This window comes from Chiroxiphia lanceolata, chromosome 1 (assembly GCF_009829145.1).
Source record: "Chiroxiphia lanceolata isolate bChiLan1 chromosome 1, bChiLan1.pri, whole genome shotgun sequence".
In the NCBI taxonomy this organism is placed as follows: Eukaryota; Metazoa; Chordata; class Aves; order Passeriformes; family Pipridae; genus Chiroxiphia; species Chiroxiphia lanceolata.
The window spans coordinates 68,064,809-68,086,197 of NC_045637.1; the positions used below are offsets into that span (position 1 = coordinate 68,064,809).

General features: G+C 37.2%; 1 protein-coding gene across 3 annotated transcripts in view; it reads left to right on the forward strand.

The window, feature by feature from the left end:
• The window catches only part of TMEM245 (transmembrane protein 245), a 76,371-nt gene extending 55,213 nt beyond the window's left edge, over positions 1 to 21,158 (forward strand). For all 3 annotated transcript variants that reach the window (XM_032681893.1, XM_032681902.1, XM_032681882.1), the window contains 4 exons: positions 12,799 to 12,899; positions 14,203 to 14,377; positions 17,132 to 17,326; positions 18,316 to 21,158. In XM_032681893.1, coding sequence (XP_032537784.1) covers positions 12,799 to 12,899; positions 14,203 to 14,377; positions 17,132 to 17,326; positions 18,316 to 18,361 — 517 coding nt within the window. In that variant the 3' untranslated portion in view covers positions 18,362 to 21,158. The remainder of the gene's footprint in view (positions 1 to 12,798; positions 12,900 to 14,202; positions 14,378 to 17,131; positions 17,327 to 18,315) is intronic.
• The last annotated feature ends 231 nt before the right edge of the window (positions 21,159 to 21,389 follow it).

Genomic DNA, 21,389 nt, shown 5'->3' on the forward strand with positions numbered 1-21,389 from the left:
GACGAGGGGAGAACAGTGACTGCCATTTACTCTGACTTCAGCAAGGCCCTGACAGCTTCCCACAGTAACCAGAGAGTGGTTGAGCATGGGCAGGAGAAGGGGACTGCTGTTTGAGGGGAGGAGCTCTTCTGTGTGCTCAGCAGGACAAATTCCAGCTGTGGGGATGCTGCTAGTGGTGGTGTGGCTCAGGGCTGTAGTGAGGCTGATGCTGACGATGGTCTGGAGTAAGGGCTTGGGTGACGGTGGGACGGGTCGCCTTCCTCAAGATTGTGGGTGTACCTTCCCATCTGGGGAAGGCACTCTCCTCCCCAATCCCTCAGACCTGAGTACTGAAGAGATGGCACCCCTTCACAGGGGACGGTGGGGAGGAGAGAAAGAAAGGCCCACACAACCCTTTACAGTCAGCAAAAGAACTGTTTTCTAGGCCTCTCTTGGGACAAAGAGGCAAAGAGATGTTTCACAACCCAAGGGATCTTTCACGTGTATTGAATGGGATTGTTTGTAAGCTGGGCATTTGCCTTTGCCCCAGATACCTGCCTTTGAGTTTTCCCAGTTCTCACAGGTAAGTCCTGCCTGCCTCCAAGCAGTCCTGTAGAAAGGAATTGAGTGTTTGGACTACTGAAGGAATGCAGTTTTGCAAACTGGTCATGAGTCAGTTTTCCCAATTTTGAGTAACTTTCATCATGAAACTGCTGCTATCATTTTAGAGTAAACACTTGTGTGTGCTTGTTGTCATATACTGCCTTTGCTCCTCCTCATTGGTTGCTTCTTATGGAAGGCAGCACTTAATCTACAGGGGTGAGGAAAGTAGTTGTGTGATGATTCCCTCAAGCACAGTGAAAAACCTGGGAGGAAGATCACTACCAATAGTGTATGTGACCACAGGGATTTCTGACTGACATATGAAATACTGGTTCTATTTCAAATCAACCAACTAATTCAAAATTCCATGCTGGAATTTCATGTGCCATTGCCTGTAAAATGAGATGGGAAATAAAAATTTAGGAACATTATAATAATCCTAAATACTGCTAATGCATTAGTAGCAAAAGAGCTTCTGTTCTCTAAGAGTTTTGGTCTTTGGTGCCCAGTTGGTTTATCTGTTTCTCTTTTTCTTTGGTGTGCAATCGTTTTTGGCATGGCCACACTTCATTATTCTTTCTTCTTCTTGGTTAATTCTTCATTTACCCTTTGCCTTTCATTTCCCCCTCCTCAGTTCTGTCTTTTTTGTTTGTTTGTGGTTTTGGGGTTTTATTTATTTATTTTTATTTTCTTCCTGTTTTCCATATTACATGAGTGAGTATCAGCACAAAAATGTGATGAATTACAAAGGTAATATTGCATCTTCATCATGTGCAAGAGTCTCCATTGACTGACAGTGGTGTTTAGTTGCCAGTGAATATAGTAAATGCAATTTACTTTCACTGAAACTACTAAAAGATAACCATAGGAACCAGTGGAGAAAGGGGAACAGGGCAGGGACCAGTGACTGTGGCAGAAGGGTTATGCCAGCATAGGTTGAGCTGCAGGAATTCCTCTGGCAGCACTCTGTCAGGTTTAGGAAGATGACTTGCTTTAGAAATGTGAGAACCACTTGGACCAGTTTATTGTATTTAAATAATTCTAGTTCTCAATAGTAGTTAGCGAAATTTTTCACTGTAATTATAATTAATAGTGTAGTATTTTGTAGGTTGAGACAAATCATTATCTGCCCATAACAGTGTGAGATTTGCTTTGTTCAGAAAGATTCTGTAAAATCAGGTTGATTCATGAGTCACCTACCTCACTACATAAGTAGAAAAATTATGTCCTTTTCCGCTGAAATAGGGAGTGGTGCTCCTGCCTAGATTTTTTTTTTTTTTTTTTTTGGTCCTGAATGGATGAAGCAATAATTCTCCAATTCACAGGTTTCCGAAGTAGTAGCATGCACACCTTTGCCTGAACCATTTTCCTTTCCCTGAGCAGCATGTCATTCTCTTCCTGAATGCACCATACCCTTCTTCCCTGAAGCTCCCATTCTGCTTGCTCTGGTGGAGATATTGCACATTACTAAGTTGCATGTTCTCACGGCCTCAGTGCAATTTAGTGTGTGCGATACTTTCACATGAGTGCATGCACACGGGTATGGCTGTGGCTTAAAGTTACTGCAGCTTTCAATTTGGTGGGACCTAATTAAATCGTGAAATGGTCTTAAACCCAGCTCAGTATTTTGAGTGATGCCTTGAAACGTGTGTTTAGTGGAAGTTTGTTTTGTAATGCCGGGAAGATGAGTACTGTTTGTTTTCAATTTGAGAAGGGTTATCATTATTTGCTTCATTTTCTTCATTTGCCATGTACACCTCAAATTTGATCAGATTTTTCATTGGTTATAGAAAAATTACTTAAAATATTATGTGTTTCTAAAGAGGAAATAGTTATCCTTAGCTGAAGTTGGCCGGAAAGTCAAAAGAAAGATTTAATATGAAAAAGACCTATAGTGCCTTTATGGCCGAAATAGCTTCTTAATGAATTTTCAACTTTTATTTATTAACATCTAAAGAGTTCTGAAATGAGCTAGCATGCAAACAAATTAACAACAAAAATATCTCAGCTCCCTAAACATCTAATTGGTTTGCTGTGGCATCCTGGCAGTAATGATGGAGAAAATGAGACAGTGATACAATTCCCACAGAAAACAATAATCTTCCAGCATGTTGAGCTAATGCTCAGAAAAAGCAAAATGTGTGATCTTGTTTATTTTACTGCAACATTAATAATGTCTTTCAGATTAATTTTCAAAGACAACTGTTAACTGATTCAGTTTTGACTGAATTTTTGCATGCAATGTACGTTCTTTAGTAGCAGGAGTATCTCTAGTGGAAATCTCTTTTGTCACAGGAATGCATTTAACAGCATAACTGAAATTTTTCAAGCTTTACTTATGTTATGAGATGGGAATAGAATTGAAAATCATCAAGCCAACGGCATCCTTGCCTGTATCAAAAACAGTGTGGCCAACAGGACCAGGGCAGTGATTACCCCTCTGTACTCTGCACTGGTGAGGCTGCACCTTGAGTACTGTGTCCAGTTTTGGGGCCCTCAATTCAGGAAAGGCACTGAGGTGCTGGAACGTGTCCAGAGAAGGGCATTGAAGCTGGTGAAGGGTCTAGGGTATAAGTTACATGAGGAGAGGCTGAGGGAGCTGGGGCTGTTTAGCCTGGAGAAAGTGAAACTCAGATGACCTTATCACGCTCTACAACTACCTGAAAGGACATTGTAGCAAGGTGGGGATTGGCCTCTTCTCCCAGGCAACCAGCGATAGGACAAGAGGAAATGGCCTCAAGCTGCACCAGTGGAGGTTCAGGTTGGACATCAAAAAGAATTTCTTCATGGAGAGGGTTGTAAAACATGGGAATGGGCTGTCCAGAGAGGTAGTGGAGTCACCATCCCTGGAGGTGTTCAAGAAATAACTGGACATGGCACTCAGTGCCATGGTCTATCTGACATGGTGGTGATGGGTCAAAGGATGGACTTGATCGTGGAGGTCTTTTCCAGCCTATATGATTCTGTGATTCTGTAATTAAATAATTGCCTAGTCTAAAGCTGGGAATAACAGATACTTACATTTTGGTTTTAATTACATGGAAGAAAGGAAAGTTTCAATTGAGTTATTGAAAAAAAGGTGATCTACAAAAAAATGTGGTCTATAAATCTCGAAGAGATGCCACCTTGTTTCAGTACATTTGCAGAACCAAACTAACAGTAACTGTAACATGATTATCATAGTGGGATAGATAGTAGTATTTTTAAGATGATTGTTGTAGTAGCAATGAACACATGACTTGTTCATACTACTTTTTTAGTCTTTAATATTCTCTTATATGCAAAAAACCCCCAGAATTTGTCTTTACTTGTATTTCCTTTTTCTTTTATATTGAAAATACTCCTTCTTATTAAACACAGCTGTCTGCATATTACTTTATGTACGCATCATTTTAAACAGTTATTCAAAGAACAATTCAAAGAAAACAGATCTTCAGAGATAATTTCAGAAAATAATTTATTTGCTCATGCTTAATCTTTACTCCAAAATTTACCTGAAACTATGAAAAAATGTTCATTATTATACACACATAATTTGGGTGAAGCACATCACAAAGTATGTAAATTTAATCTGACTTTTATAGCTTACTGCCCATAATTCATGAGGTTATCTAAGTGCATAATATGATGCTGAAATAGTCAATTCTGTTCTCTCTGCAGTGCAGACTGGTACTGTGTCTTTTCAAACACGTTAAGGGGTTACTGAAGAGTCATTGCTTCATATGAGGCAGAGCCAGTATTCTGCCATTTGCATCTTTCATATTCCAGATGGTGCATTTTGTATGTTCTAACAGCAGTTTCTCTTAGTGCATGTTTGTAGTTTGTAATTCTGTGGCTGTCCAGTTTTTTTTTAAGACTGAAATTATCTGTAAGTATGTAGAGGATATGGGTTAGTTTGTGTGTGTGTGTGTGTGTGCGTGTGCGCACACGCACGCACATTTAAAAGCATAAGCAGATTTCCGTGCAGTCTTTAAAAATAATGTAACTACATTGCATCTTAGATACTAGTCCTTTTATCATGTATTGCATGTAGGCTTTTATATATATATATATATATATATATATATATATATATACACACACACTGCTTTTTCTACAGCACCATTTTTTTGAAAGCTACTTCTGTGTCAGAACCTACAGTCTTTAATTGAATGAAAATTTAGTTGGTGTGGGACATAAACTGTATCAGTAAAAAGAGTGACACTTAACTTGCATCTGGAATTCAGCTCAACCACTTAGTTTTTCTCTTTGCTTCTAAAGCAGACCTAATAACTAACTGGAAGGGATAGAAAGACAAACGTTGCTGAAAGGCATTCCTAAGAATTAAAGTATACTATGAGGATTATTTTTAGTATTAGTATTTTAGTTATTTTTAGTATAACATGTTGTGGGATTCTATCTAATAATTCTCTGTGTGGATATTTAAGATTGCAGTATATATTATTATAACCTTAGTTAGACATCTGCTATTTAAAATTCAAATTTATTGTAATGTAAGAAGACAGCATGAAGTCTGATGTAAAACTTCAGGATTTCCTGACACTTCAAAGATTTAACATCACAGCTTTAGCTTTTTGCTTTTTTGTGAGTTATAAGGTCAATCCATTATTTATTCTCTCCACAGCATAAGGAATGAAAGTACACCCTTCTTTATGCTTGTGATTCACAATTTTATAATAGTAATAAGCTGAACAGTCTGGGAGTTTCTTAATATAAAACTACAATGGATCTCAAGCGGTATTGACTCCAACTGGCTGTTGCTCTCATTTATGGACTTTTCAAGTTAAAATGGGATCTAAGAGAATTACATCCTTACAAGTGGAAAATAATAAATGTTCAACATACAGTGCCAGTGCATGCTAACAGCTAAGAAAGGCTGGAGTAAGGCTAAAGGGAAGATAGACAGCTTACCTGAACAGCAAAATAACAAAGGACATAAAAATGAGAAGCTATCCTTTAAAAAGCTGAAGTTTTCACTAAATAAACCAAAGTATCATAAACTTAAACAGATAGAAATAGGCCTAAAGTGTGAGGGTGGTGGTGGTGCTGAGTTTGATTCAGCTCAAAGTTTGAGCTGAGTTTGAGCTCAGAGCTCTACAAAATGCTATTAAACCAGAATATAGTTTTTTGTATGCGGCAGGAGCAACAAGCAGTCAGGGGGCTGAGGGATGACAAGGAGTACTCAGCAACAATAAGGCAGCTGCAGGCTGTTGCAGAGGGGAGGTAAATTGATAATGTTTTGTTTGTTGCTGTGAAGGTAGTCACATTGTAAAACCCTTCTTACGGGTGAGCTACAGCAGAATCTCTCAGAAGTTACAGTGACTTCAGAAGACCTTGTAGAAAAACCAGATCAAATGAACAATCGCAAATTGCTGAGAGCGGATGATGCAAACTCACTAAAGAAAACTCAAGGGCAAAATTAAAAAAAAAAAGTTTCAGGAAGGAAAGCGAGGAAATACAGACATGTAAGCTGGTATTGGTAGTGTGCAATTCAGTAGGAACTAAAGTTAAGGACATACTAGCACCTGGGGGATGTGGTTTAGTTGGAAAGTGCCGCGGTCCGAAGGGGGCAGGGGACACGAGAAAGGGTGCAAGCAGAGTTCTTTATTCAGGCGTGCACCCTCTCTTTTTGTCCGCTCGGGAGCGGAACGGGCCAGAACATAGGGCAGAGCGTGAGACAGACAAGCAGAGGGACATACCAGGATAGGGACACTGGCAAAAGGGGGAGGAGTGGGGGCAAACTCATGACAAGCCTAGGATTGTCCAGGCTGTGCACTGTGTAGTGTGAATACAATGAAACCACAATAACAACAAAGCCCACCCACACGACAAAGTCCCACCAATTGCTGCACGCTTTTCTCCACGCCCGGAACTGTTCCCATCCTGAATCGTGTTCCTTCACAGGAAAGAATCAGTGAAATTTTCACAGAGAGAAGTCCTGCCTTAACTGTTCATGTTTTTTGAAGTGTGGGCAAGCAGGACCATTAATAAGTTGATCTGTCTGCTATGTTCTACTGAAATTTCATAAAGGCTTTTTGCAGCATCTCTTTCCAGAGGCTTTCAAGGACAAGGGGTATTGGCTTTAAACAGAAAGAGGGTAGGTTTGGATTAGATATTAGAAAAAAATTCTTTACTCTGAGAATGGTGAGAAACTGAAACAGGTTGCCCAGAGAAGTAGTGGATGTGGCAGGATAGTAGACAAATTCAGTTAGAAGATGGCAGTGTCTGGGGAATAAAATGGCTGATGAAATGTAGTGTAGAGATGAAAGTGATGCATGGGGGTGAAAACCAGTCCTAACTTCACACATAAACTGATTACCACTGTGCTGACTGTTGCCGCTTGGGAGCTATATTTTCTGATAGACTGGCTAGCTCAGTGCTTGGTAATACTTAAAAACATCTGACAGGCATATCAAATGTGAAGATTTGTTACAACAGACCTAGACAACAGAAATACAGAATATTACTCCCCTTGTATGAATCTATGGTTTACTTATACTCTGAATTACTGTGTGCTGTTCTGGTTCCTGCATCTCAAAAAGTTAGGAGGGGAACAAGATGAATTAGGGGAATGAAGGCATGCATCAGTTTCTGTATGAGGAATGAGCTGGTCAGGACTCTTCAGCCTGGAAAAAAGGTTGTTGCACAAATTGAGGTTTGCAAAATCAGAACCAGTGCGAAAAGGATGACTGGATTGGACTGCTTATGGTCTCCTTCAATCTAAAATCTTGGGGTCATTGAAAAGTTTTAAAAAATAAATTTCCAAAAAAGGGTTGGTTCATGCAGCAGGCAGTAGACATGGGGAAGGTCTTGCCAAAGAATGTAAGAATTGCAGAAACTTGCAGGATGAACATGAGGACTAAGAAGAGATATTAATTGAAGATTACTAAATAGACAGCCTGCATCTGGTTTCACCTCTAAGTGGAAATAGAGGCTGGAAGAATGTTCAGGTGGGATTTAAATTGGTTTTTCCTATTTCTTTATTCCCTTGATATCTGCTTCTGAACTCCACTGGAGATGGGATGCTGGCTCAACAGACCTTTGGTCTGAACAAGTTTGGCTTTTTATAAGCTGTGTTCAAAAATCCATTTTAAGAATAGTTAGGTGTTGCATTTATTAAGCATCATGGTCTACTTCTGATAAAAATCTGGAAATGTTAGAAATAGTTGATTTAGAAATAACTAGTCCTTCCAAGTGTGGTTCTCAGAAGAATAATTCTAAGTTTACATGGTACATGTGACTAAAACAGGCCAAAATAGTAATTAAAAAGTTATTACAAATGCAAAAGTATTTCAAAGAAATAATCAGATGTAGAATTTCTTACAGAATTTGCACTGCATGTTAATTGTTATTTTTCATGGAATGTAGACATTTCTCTGTTAGAGAAGAAAATCTGTGTGCTACTGTGTCCTTCAGACTAGTTGCCATTCTTTAATGAAGTTTTGATACAACCATTGGAGCCCTGTCCTGCCTTGAAGGACATATGTAGTGTTTGCATGTTACACCATCTCAAGGACCTATGCTTTGTTCAAGACTGTATCACTTTATCTGATTTGTGTCATTATTAGCCTGCATATGTTGGAGCTGTTGCCTCTCTTTGTTCAGTTGTATCATTGGAAAGAACGAGGATGAAATCTTGTCATGGAGTCATCTCTGAAAATCACTTGCATATTTATATTGCTCTTAACACGATCTTACTCTATCAAGACTCTCTTACTGCCACTTCTGCTTTATTCATAGTTGGAATATATCTCAGTGCACTTTGCATACTTTCATGGGTAATATGAAACTGAAAAATTATGAGAATCTTTTTGTATTCCTAAAAGAACAGAACTCTTAAAGAGAGTCAAAGAACAGTGTAAGTTTTTTTTGCAAAAGGACTTCTTTGAGTCATTTCGTTCTTCAGTGTTCTCATGACGATTACTCAGAATCTGGGGGATCGCTGTAAAAGAATAATACCTCAGTCCTTTTTAACTGTCATTTTTTAGCTGTCCTTTGGTAGTCACCAGCATCTTGTCTTTTGCAACAGATCCACCAGGATCCTGGTGGTGTCTGAAGAAAGAAATTTAGTTATTTGGTTTTGAAGTTATAGTGAGACAGTGACTGTTAGTTTCAGCTGGGATAAGACAGCACTGTTCTGCAAAGAAGCATTCTTGCTCTCCAGCCATGAGTGTGCCAGTTTCTTTCCTGGTGGGAATGCAGCTATTTATGCCACTACTTATTAGTTGGATGGGGAGTAGAGGTGAGACCTGAGCTAGTTAGTTGAAATTAAGCCAGACAAAAAAATTATTATTATCTGATTTCATTGTAAAAACTGTCATGGTGTATAATGGAGACTGTGCTGGCAGGCAGAGGAATGGTCATCTGGGGCAGAAGTGAAGGCTTGAGAACAGGGGAATGGGAGGTTCTCTTTTCTTGGGACAGTTCTGAGATAGCCTGATCTGAAATTAATTGTGAAACTGTGCTGTGAAGTTTGGAATGCATTCCATTTATACCTTGAACTCTTGACTTTTAAGATGTAAAGGTTGTATTCTCTAAAGAAACCGAAGAGCTGAAGTTTCTCAAAGCACCATTTTGAATTAGTCAGCTGTTCATACAGAAGGATTTTGCAACAATCCTTTTAATGTCTACTTAAATAATATGGGAAAATATCAAACAGTGGTGTAAAGAAGATGACAAAACAGTGAAATTTCTCTTTCTAGCAATATTTTTGTTTAGGGGTGTTCCTGTTAACAAACTTGCATTTTAATTGAATTGTAAACCGCTGTATGGCTTGTAAAGTGTTTTGTAAGGAATTTAGGGAAATGCTAATTCTTGCAAACTTTTTCAGAGACAAATACCACTTCTGTCTAGTTTTTACTCTTATGCCCATTCACAAGCCAAGGTTAATATGCCTTCATTATAAATTTAGTATAATAACCAGTAAATCTCTCTTCTGAATTTACAATATGCTTACTCTAATCCTTCTGGTAACTACAATTCCCATTATTTCAGTCCATATGCTCTTCTTTTCTCCAGTGCTCTGGGAACAGATAGATCTAGAAAATCAAATTAACTCCAAGGTCAAAAAATGAATGCTCAGAGCTGAAGAGCTCCTTTCAGCTGGGGTTGTCACAGCATTAGATTGAAATTTTTGAAGTTTCACTGTGTTGCTAATAGTGAAGAGACCTTACCTACAGGCTCTGCAAAGTGAACCTGAGTTCAAGTGGACATACATTTAATGTAAACTACAGTAGAAACAAAAGGGAAGCTCTGGACTTTTTATGGCCAGTCAGTAAAAGAGAAAAAAAACCAATCCACTAACCCCGACAAACCCCATAAAACGAAGAGGTGACACTTTCCCTTATGGAATCTACAAGCAAATTTCTTAGTTTTTTTTCAGTGAAATAAAAAGGACTTTGATAACAACAAAAAAAATTAGGCCAGCTATGCAGAAAGATTTGACAGAAATTTCTTCATCTTTAATCTGATTGATGTGAAGCATGATCCACGTCCTCTGATTTTTTTTTTTACATGCTTTTCCAAGCTCAGTAAAGTGGAATATGTATGTCTAAGTATACCTTGCACCAAATTGCCGTGAAGCGCTCATAAATTACACATTCGCAGATGGCAACTCTTGCAAGTAGAGTGGTTCATCCAGCTACAGTGCCAACGTGAGACATGAGCAGCAATTGGATTTTCTGATTTCTGAAGCATGCAATTACTCCTGTATATAAAAGGAAGCTGTATGTGTGCCAATAATGTATTAAGAGATGAAATCTATTTACTGTCATCATTATACCAGGAAGATCTGCCTTTTACAGATGATTATTAATTCATTCAGCTTTTGTTCTAGCAGACCACATCATATTTAAGATCTGATATCCCAGATGCAGAGTAGCTGAAGCAAACTGCTGATGAAGATTCTGGTTAGTGTTTTCAGAATTATTTTTTTGCTGCCTTAACCATGAAGCCAAATAGATGTGAATTTCTAGACACCTTAAGGTATGATTTTTAGTTTTTGTGACAGAAGTAACAAACATGAGTTTTCAGAGACTTTAAAGTTCTTCTGGGCCACACTTGCCACAGAGTAGGATCCCCTGTGCTTTTTTTTATGACTAGTTTATGCAGACAGAAACCCAGGTGAAGGAGAGGAGGATAATGAAATTAGGTGTAGCTTGCTCTCGCTTCCTGCTTGGCCACTGATGCTTCACAACTTCTTGGCACTGTCTGATGCCTTCTCCTTTCAGCTTACTAGTGCCAGATCCAAGGAGCTAGAGAGATGCTGTACTGTTCTGCAGTCTAATTTTAGAGGGATGTGCTATTTTGCCATTGAAATATATTACATGTCAACTTGCAGAATGACATCAGACCAAGACATACCTGTTAGTCCATGACTAACTTTTCTGTTATTCTGCTAGTGCATCTGGAATGAATGCTGGATTTAACAGGGCAAAATTATTTTAAAGCATAACTACATAAGCAAAAGACATGACAGAACTTGAATTTAAATTTGAATTACTCTGAGGATAAAAAATGTGCTTGTCTGAACCAAAATGTGAAGACTGTGTAAATTAGAATGGCAGGTTTGGATACAATTTTCCATATTTTCCCTTTCCCTCTTTTGGGGGAAGAAACGGCTGACGACAGTTGTTCCTAGTTAATCTGTTAGGAGAATCTCACAGCAGTGTTGATGTGTGAGGTTTATCATGCACTCATAACTTCCAGTGAGTGAATTTTAGATAAGATAATTTTGATTCAGAAGTCATTTGGAAATCTATGTGAGCCTTTAGGTAGGAAAGGAGGGCAAAAATGTGCACGCTGCCCACAGAAATAATGAGGATAGTAGCCAAAGAAGCAAAAACTGGGAGTCTTGGAATTCTTGATGGTAGTTCAGAAGAGATTCTGTTGTATTTATATACTTATATATTTATACTACCTATAGTAGTTTAATATCAGAGAAGGTTTCTTTCCTAGAAGGCTTTATGGACTCAACAGAGGAAAGAAACTGTGGTCTCAAAGACTTTAGATCCAGAAAGGGCTGTTTTTCTGTGCAGACTGTGTTGCCCTTCAAAGCACAGTGGTAATCTTCTCATATTATCTGACTCTATGATTCCTGTTGTATGTTATCCCATCCTCTTTGTCCTCCTGCCAGAGTTCCCAAACTGCAAAGACACAATCAATGTAATGAAAAGCATGAATTATAAATTGAGAACTTAACATCAGCAAACTTCACAGAGTGCATATGCTACCACTTCTGCAATGATGTAACTCTTAGGATTGCCTTGAAATGAGGAACTCAGGGGTGGTTCAGTTACTTGGACAAGCTAAAATAGTAATCTTGGGAAACTTCATGCCTTTCTCAAATACGAGTGGAAAACTGACATAATACAATGGTGAGATATGCCAGTTTGAAATTATGATTTTTGTAATTGTAGGCCTAAGGCATGGGTTTTCAGTTCACATGAGATACACATGTACGTGCTGCAAAATGTTACAGCACTTTGTTGTCTCATAAAGCTGTGGTCACACTTAAAAGAGGGGAACTTTGCTTTGTGTCCAGCATGTTGGATGTAGATTCAGCAGGACTGAATTAGATTGCCAGACTTGCTATTTGATTTTCAGTAATGTAACCTAGTAAGCAGCCTAAAAGTTAGGAATTTCAAGATACTGAGGCTAAAATCTAGTAATGAATATGAGATGCTCAATTATTTTCATCCAGAAAGACATGTAAGTATGTAGGAAAGTAGTAAGAGTTTAAATAGCCTATTTCACTTCATATATCAGTGGTTTTAATCCGATGAGAATGAGCAGATACAGAAATGTAAGCAAATAAAGAAAATTGATGAAGCTGTAGAAGTGGAAAAAGGCAAAGAAAAAGTAGTAAGTAGTTTTTATGTACTGCTTCTCATAGATAAAAGGTTATTTTTGATAGAGGATGTGGTCTGATGCTTGAGCAGTTTCTTTCAAGGAATTTATCCCTGGAACCTATTGTACAGTAAAGAACAGTCTTATGAGGGTTTTTTTGTGTCTAAATGTCTTGAATGACAGATGTGAAGGATGTTTATTCTTCTCAGAGGAAACAAATGCATAAGGGGTTCAATGTTATGTTTTTAGTTGTGTTATTTGTAGCACTAATGGCTTTTCAGTTTTTCAAAGCAGCTTGTGTGTATATCTTCATAGTTCCCAAAATCCTATTGCCAATAAAAATTAACAGAGTTTCTTTGGTTGTTTTAGAGGTGTATTTGATGCTTCCCTCAAAATGGCTGGGTTCTATGGACTCTACACTTGGCTGACTCATACTATATTTGGTATTAACATAGTCTTCATACCATCTGGTAAGAATTTGGACAATTATAACCTATTTATAAATAATATTACATAATTATTTATTGTACAAAATTAGAAGGATTAAATGTTACTGACAAGCTTAGTCTAGTCTTAGAGAATGTGGCCATGGGTAGGATGGAGAGAAGGCCATGATTGCTGTCTTATCTCTGAGCCTTGCCTTTTCCTGTTTTCACAACACACTCCCTGCCAGCTATTTTACTGCTTCTGTCTGTTTCTTTTCCTGGATGTAATTCTTTCTCCCTTGTATTCAGTCCAAGTCTTTTCAGGTTTTAGCTTCATTCTGCCTGTCTTGGCTTCTGTTTCTTTTGTAGTTGACAGGTGCTGATTTTTCAAGATACCTAAATGCAGGAAGATGTGGTATCATGAAAATGCATGATAGAGGCATGCTCCTTATTCTCAGTACTGTTGCCTGATTGTATTACCAGCTTCTGGTTTTCTTTTATTCTTTAATCTTTGCTTTGGAAATGGCCAGTGAAAAATGTTCTTCCCTTTTCCTCTTTTGACTCCCTTCCTCTAAAAATAATAGTAATTTTAAAATGTTTGTCTACAAGGAAACGTAAGGGGAGCATAAAGCAAGAAACCCCAATATAACAGGAAATGGCTGTATTATAAAGTGCAACTGCCTTAAAGGCATTGGTTGTCATTAGACATACTTAGAAGGTAATCAGTCTTTTTCTTTCAACTGCGTGCAAAATCTTAAAAATTTTTGCTTTCTGGTTAATGAAACAAAAAAAAAAGGGAAAAAATGCACTTTATTGTGATTTGTAATATGTTAAATTAGAATGACAACAGTACTGTATCGCTTTAGATTACAACAGGTATTTCAGATGGGTGTATGCCTGTGTGTACATGTTTGCATACAGAAATATGTAAGTAATAAATTTTGTGTTTGCCTGGTTATTGTGGTTGACTGCAGGAGATTAAGTTAGAGTGAGACTTGGGCTCATGTACTTTCTTACATGCTTCTTTGAAGTTTTGTAACAGTTTGAAGTGTGCATGATAGGTATAATATCAAATTTGTCTGAGTTGGTGCCTCCTTTGGAAGTAACTCCTTGTGACGGTCTGTTGCTGAAGCTCTTGTGTCTGGAAAATAGTGTCATTTTCTTTTTTCCTAAACCACAGCTATAAAACACCAAGAGCCTCATGTGGTATTTTTTCAATGTCTTATTTAGAGCAGTTGATAGAAGTGGGACTTACTGGTGTGGCAAAAGTGTCAGAAATTAACTGTAAATATATTTTTGAAATATGTTTCTCTGATCTTTTTCTCACTTCTGCTTCTGTGTGCTCTAGCATTAGCAGCAATCCTTGGAGCAGTGCCATTTCTGGGGACATACTGGGCAGCGGTCCCTGCAGTCCTAGATTTGTGGCTTGTGCAAGGACAGGGATGCAAAGCCATTTTGCTCTTGGTTTTTCACCTCTTGCCAACTTACTTTGTAGATACAGCAATTTATTCAGACATATCAGGGTAAGTACATTGAAGACTTCTTAAAGTTAGCATTGTAAAAATTATTGACAATCACTGATGCCTTTAATTAAACTGATTTTTCTGAAACATGCAAAACAGTATCGTCAAACATAGGAGTAAGTGTAGTGATATCAACTCATAGTAAGAAGTCTTACTGGCCTAAGTGCTTTTATTTTCCCAGTCCTCTTTTCTCTGAACTTTGACACTTCAGAGGTCTTGAACTCAGCATCAGCAAAATTAACTGTTTCAGTTGGGATTCTTAGAATTAGTTCACGTTTTCTGTTTACATAATCATTGACTAAAGGTGTGTCTAGCATTTTACTTTACATCCCCTAATGCCAGATGATGCTGCAGAACAAACAAAACCATGAGCCAGTTAGGGACCTGAAAAAACACTTTAATTTTTCTGAATGGATTGTGAGAATTTTGAGGATTTTTTTTGAAGCCAGCCTTTGTGTTGTGTTACCATAGTCCAGTGCAAAAGTCTATTGAAATTGCAAAACTGGAGATAGGCTTCTCCTGAGACAGTAGCCAGTGCTGTTTTCCTGTTGTAGGGGGTAGGCACAGATTTCTTGAAAAAACTCCATAGATGTTTGGCTGCCTCTTTTGACTTGAAATGTCACCTGGTTTCAGGTTTGAGTTTGTACACAGAGAAACAAACTCCAAATGATGAAGACAAAGTCAACATTTGCAGTTGTGTGTGTGGAATGCAACAGAAATGTTCACATTTTCTGCAGCTGAATTATCTGTGAATCCATTTATTCAACTCAGACTAGAAGATAAAACAACACAGTTAAACAGAGCTGGCAAAGATATGAACTGTCAAGTTTTCCACATACAAGACATGTTCACAAACATGTACAATATGGATATAAAGGTGTACTTCTCTAGTTACTGTCTGAATCCAGGACTTCATGGTCCAGACTTAGTTATGTGCTGGTGCTAGTCCCTCATTTGTGTTGATCTTTATTACAGAAGAATTAATGTAGAATAAGGACATAAGATGTTTAAGTTCTGTGTTGTTAGAAATTAATATTTTTGTTCACCAAATATAATTACACTGAACAGAGAGTACCTAATGATAATATGCCCAATATTAATACTAATTTTCAAAGATTATTACTATAATTATTTTGCATTAATTTGAGCTACCAAGTGAGGTATAATCAAATTACATTTTTTCCTAACAATAAATCATGGATAAATTTAAGGCTAGTAGCTATTTAAACAACCAATAATTCTTCTACTTACTAGAATACTTTTTTTTGACTGTAGGGGATGCAGATTCTGTTTACCATCCAGAAAATACATGGGGGAAGAATAGATTTTCTGACAGTGGAGCAAAATTGTATTCTTCCCATTAAATAGAACAGTAAGCATCATGCTGCCTTGCAGATTAGATTAAACCTATTTGAAATAGCTATAATTAGGTTATGCAGGGTTTTCTAAATAGATTAACTTCATATTTCATCACGTGATCTGTTGTTTAATTTAGCAAACTAGCCAGAAGAATGTTTAAACCGTTGCAAATGCTGGGGGAAAAAATATTTGAAGTTTTTAAAGATTTAGAAATGAATCATGTTGGAGAAACATAAAATTTTAAGGTCAAGTTTGTCCCCCCAGAAAAACAGTCTGGCCCTGCCAGTAGGTTAAGCTTGATCTAGGTTAGACATGATTGAGGTGTGTTTGATTTAATAGGTCATGTTTCATGGTCTTGTTTTGCACGCAGTTGTGATGAAGGCAAAGACTTAAAATGTGGGAGTTGAGTAGAAGTCAGCTCCACAGTAGAAACCTCAGAAACTGTTGGGGCTCTGAACTGACTAGCTGGTATTTTCAATGCATTACGCTCAAAATTTAGAGGAACTTCCTGAAAATTGCTTGCTAAGTGTCAACTGTAGTTTTTCTTATACAATTTCATATTGCCAGCATTATTTTAGCTATAAAGAATCAAGGATGGTAAACAGGTTTTGTGTAAATGCTGTTGGTAGGATTCACATTTTGCACCTGAATTGAGACATGGAAAATAAAAATGGCCTGGTTTATTTGCTGCCATAATAGCTCTTATCAAAAGCTTATCAAAAAGCTTTATCAAAAGCTTATCAATAGCTCTTATCAAAAGCTTATCAAAAGACCCAACTTTCCAATAATTATTGATATGTTCATGCAAATCTAGTTTTGTTTGTCATCTGAAAACATTAGAAGCTGATGATAACAAGCACTCAATCTGAAATGTTTTTTAATAACAAAATGAGAGGACATGGCTATTTATTTAAAGGCTGTATACTAACTGTTCTTTCAAAGACGTAATCCAAGTTGCCATCATTGTGTAAATTAATGTCTTTGCTCAGGGGTGCTTATAGTACATGTTGCTAATTGTGTTGAAATTTAGCAGTTCTTGACCATAAAGCATGAACAGTCTTTGCAAGCAAGCATCTTTCCATTCCCAAAATGGAAATGTTTTTGCCATTAACTCCTTCAGACATTCTTCAGCAGATGTCTTTAAAGTAACTACTCCGTTTTGGGTATTTCCAGCATTACATGCTACAGTAGCATTTGATCTGTTGTGCAAACACAGCACAGAATACAGATTGGGACATTTGTGCAGTCATTCAAACAGCAGTTTATAGTGTAAATATGGATATCTATAGCTAGCTGTGTCATTTTCTAAGCTTAATAAAGCTTTATTATTAATTCACATTTCATAATTGATAATACTGTGTTGTTCTTAATTTAATTTTGTTCTTCCTGTGCCAGAGGTGGTCATCCTTACCTGACAGGTCTTGCGGTAGCTGGTGGAGCATACTACCTGGGACTGGAAGGAGCCATCATAGGACCAATTCTACTTTGTATACTTGTGGTAGCTTCCAACATATATAGTGCCATGTTGGTGAGTCCAACAAATTCAGTGCCCACTCCCTCACAAGCAACGTGGCCATTACAGATTTACCGGTGAGCTATAAACGTCTTACTTGTATGCATTATGTTTTTACACAATTCAGTTATGTCTGCATAGGTATAGAGAATGAATGCATGAGTTTTATGTAAGAGCGTGCATTCACATCTGCATGAGTACTGGAGTATTTGGAGAGGGTTCAGCTATCCTATATTCTAGAAATGAAAATTATGGTAAAGTAAAACACTCACTGGAACTTGTATACTTGAAGTGTTTAACGCCTCTCAGCCTCTTAGAGAAGGCTCTTTTAGAAAATTCACTGATAGTTCTATAATTTATATGTTGCTCGTGTGCTAGGAGATGATTGAACATCCTTTTTTTCATGTAAAACTATTTTTATGGATATGTAATAGAGTTCATTGTCCTTAATAAAGGGCCTGCCAGAAAATACTGTATTTTTATGTGTTAATTTACAATACTGCAAAATACAAATAAACATACCTAGATTTTAAAAAATATTCTGTACCATTATGCCATTAAAAGTATGATCCTGTAAATGTCATCACTGAAGTTACTGAATGTGGAATGTAGAAATGCATCTTTAAACTGTACCATTAAGGAATAGGATGAATAAACTCCTAATTGAATAACTACTTACAGCTGAAAATCACATAGTGATGGTGTTAATGACAGTAGCCATTTAAATGTCTCTACTGTCTTATTAAATTATACAGGTTTAACTCATTATACATATATCTTGTGAGAAATAATCCTTTGCCTTATTCACATGAATAATGCTGTCTTTCATCTGGGCAGCTTAGGAGAAAAAACACTAATTGGACCTGTCTGTACTCTCTGACTTGTAGAAGTTGCATTCCAAGGCTTACCATATATGCCATAGACAGAGCTTCCCAAAATACGCACAAAAATTTGTATGTGTGTTTGTTTCCTTTTTAATTTGTAGGAAACTGGTTATTTGTAATCACTGGGCAGATTTGAGTCTTACTTTTCACTTTTGTTTCCCACCCCCCTCCCCTGCCCTCAGGTCATCTCGAGAGAGTCCCGAGGAGATGAAGACATCTTCAGAGTGATGAAGGTGCTGTCCTGCACCTGTACAACGTGAGGGAATCGCTGTCTTCTATCTTGAGTTCACAACAGCCATGGCCTTCTGTCCTTTCACAGCTGTGCCTAGGGGCAGCTCACAGGGAAGCATAGCTTGGGTTTTAGGAGAAAGTATTTCTCAAACCATCTGCTGGCCTTACATTATTGTGCACTTTGCCTCTTCAAGAGAGAATGTCTACTTCCCAAGGCTTTGCATACCAACACACAGTTCAACTATCTTGTTGAAGACTTTGAAGACCTTCTGTCTTCATAAAAAGAATGGTTAAGAGGGACAGGTACATCCACTGGAATCAATATGTTATCTGCTGAAATTATTAACTTAGCTTTTATTTATTGGATTATTTGTCTTATTAAATTGTAGTAGCTTTAAAGAAAGCTGTAATTCCAAAATATTTATTTTTAGTTGATCTGGTGGTGAAAGAAGTGTAAACCACTCCTTGTGAAATGAAAGTATAAGTATTTGCTGCTCCTCAAAGTGTTTCTTCATAGGCTTCAACCATCATATGTAACTCATAATAACACTTATATGTTATCCTCTTATACGCATCGAAATTTAGTGGTTTTGGAGACTGGTCTTTCTAATATCATCCTGAAATGAGTAGAAATGCAAACTGTTAAATGTGGGTTTTCCTCTTACTGAAATAGGAGGACTTGTTTAAATAGTTTAAATCTTGCCCTCATTTGCAGTGAAATCTGATAAGATTTTGCTGCTTACCCACCCTCTCAGTGGAGTCATCTTGTCAACTAAATTTAATCCAAGGCCTTAAGTGTTTTCAGGCAGTAGTAATGTGCGATAGTCATGTCTACTTCCAGTAACAGGAAGAAGTTGAATGGGGATTGTTGGTTTTCAAATGCTGTGGCTAAGTTCAGTTAACTTTTCAAACAAATTTTATTTCCAGAGAGAAAGGGGCGATAGCATAGATTTTGGTTTAGTTTAGTTTGGGGGTTTTTAAGCCTGTAAGCCTCTGGCTAAATGTCTTTCTAAGATATAAGATATTTCTTAAGGTATATCTTATTAACAAACAAAGTTCTTAAATTTCTGAAATGAAGTGTTGCCTAGGTCACAGCGTGAAATCCTCTAGTGTTTTTCTTCCATACATAATTTTACTTAAATTGCAGTTTTGGTGACATTTAAGGCCTTTTGTATTGATTGTTGAAACATTTTGACACAATGGATCTTTATAAATGGATCCTTTTTGTAAAAGGGAAGTGGGCTTTTTGGTAGATATTTTTCATAGTTGCACAGCTTTTCCACAAATACAGTGAGGCCCTGGGTACTAAGTAGCAGATGCACTTGCTTAACCAAAGAACCACCTTTCAGTTTCTAGTAACTTCTCTTGAATTTATTTCAGTTTGATTGATAATGAGTTGTACAAAATACAGGCATGCCGTGTATTTATTGACAGTAATGTGATGGATGAAACAAAAATCCATTCTTATCCAGGGATATCTGAGATGTGTGTACAAATAGCTGTCAGTAATAAGATGTTTGTTTTACTTGAGTTGCAGGAGTGCTGATAGATATGGAAGGTTCTTAGTCTCATGGTTGTATGTATTTTTACATTGTTTCTAAAAATACATTTCCATGGAAAGTGATTGGAAAGTACTCTGATACTTAGTAAGCAAGAAAGTCCTGCTATAGGTTTGCAATAAACAGGCTGCCTATTAAGACACAAATAACCTTGCTCCTCAGATTCTCAAAATTTACTGCTGCAATTTTACTGATGAAATTTTGTATTTTAGTAGGGTGGTTGAGTGTGCTGTTTGCACACTTGCAGGTATGAAGGACAGACTCGGGCTTAATTTAGTAGGTTGACTCGAGTTCATCGAAATATGGAAACATCCCATTTAATATTTTAAATTCTGAAAGTTCCAACTAACTGAATAAGAAGAATGTATTGCTTGAATCAAGTATGTGTCCTGTGGTTTTATTTCCTTGGCTTTTTGGCTCATGAAAAATGTTTAATGAAACATATTTTTATAATTTTTACTGGCTAGGGTGGAGGATGATGAAAAGCTTGAAGGTGTCACTAAGTATTCCTGCAACATTCTAACCAGCTTGAATGAGAACACCATTATACTTAGGAAACTTCCTTATTATATCACTTTTTGTTTAGTTCACAGTTTTGCACTGAATTGTTATGTTCTTGTTGCAGCTTCTTGTAGACAGCATTTAAAGATTAGTAGCAAAAAAAGGAATGCATCTTTAATGTATTTCCAGTTTTCCATTGCACCTCTGTGCTCACTGGTCAAGATATTTTATTGTCCACATTTGCTATCCTGTTTTCTGAGACAATCTTTCATATTCCTATGGTACTCAATATAGTCATTTTAAAGAGTCATATTGTTTGCTTTTAAGTTTTCTTCCTTCTCCCCCTTTACCTGACCACCTTAGATCCAAGAGGAGTCTCTTAGGAAGATTAAAATCATGTTTCAGACACAGTTGTCTTCCATAATGGCAAATGAGTAAAATCATCTGAGACGAGACATAGCTATTTTGCAATATTCCTTTCCCAACACAAAAGAATTTATTTTGTATAGAGAATTCATATCTGCTATAGTCTTGTTAGTTTGCCCTCTTTTAGAATGAGGCTTCATATTGATGCTTCCTGTTTCAGTCAGCTGAGACTCGCCATGAAGAACCATCCATAGTACTGTCTTAGTAAGTGTAGCTTTAGGAGGTGATGCTGTGGGCTGTGCCTGATTGAGGAACCAATTATATGGTTCAGTAGTGGTGCAGTGACAGTATATTGCCAAAAAAAAAAACAAAAAAACCAACAACAACAACAACAACAAAAAAAAAACGAGACAAAACCTCAACCTTCTTAGAATAGAAAATATTCACTGATTGTCACCATGTTTAGAAAAAAACCACAAAACACCACATTATGAAAGAGTGTACTTTGATTATTTGGGTTTTGTGTTTAGTAAGTGGCTAATTAACAGTAGAAATAGAAGACCTAGTTCTTGCATATTTAGCAATCTATATTGTTTTCT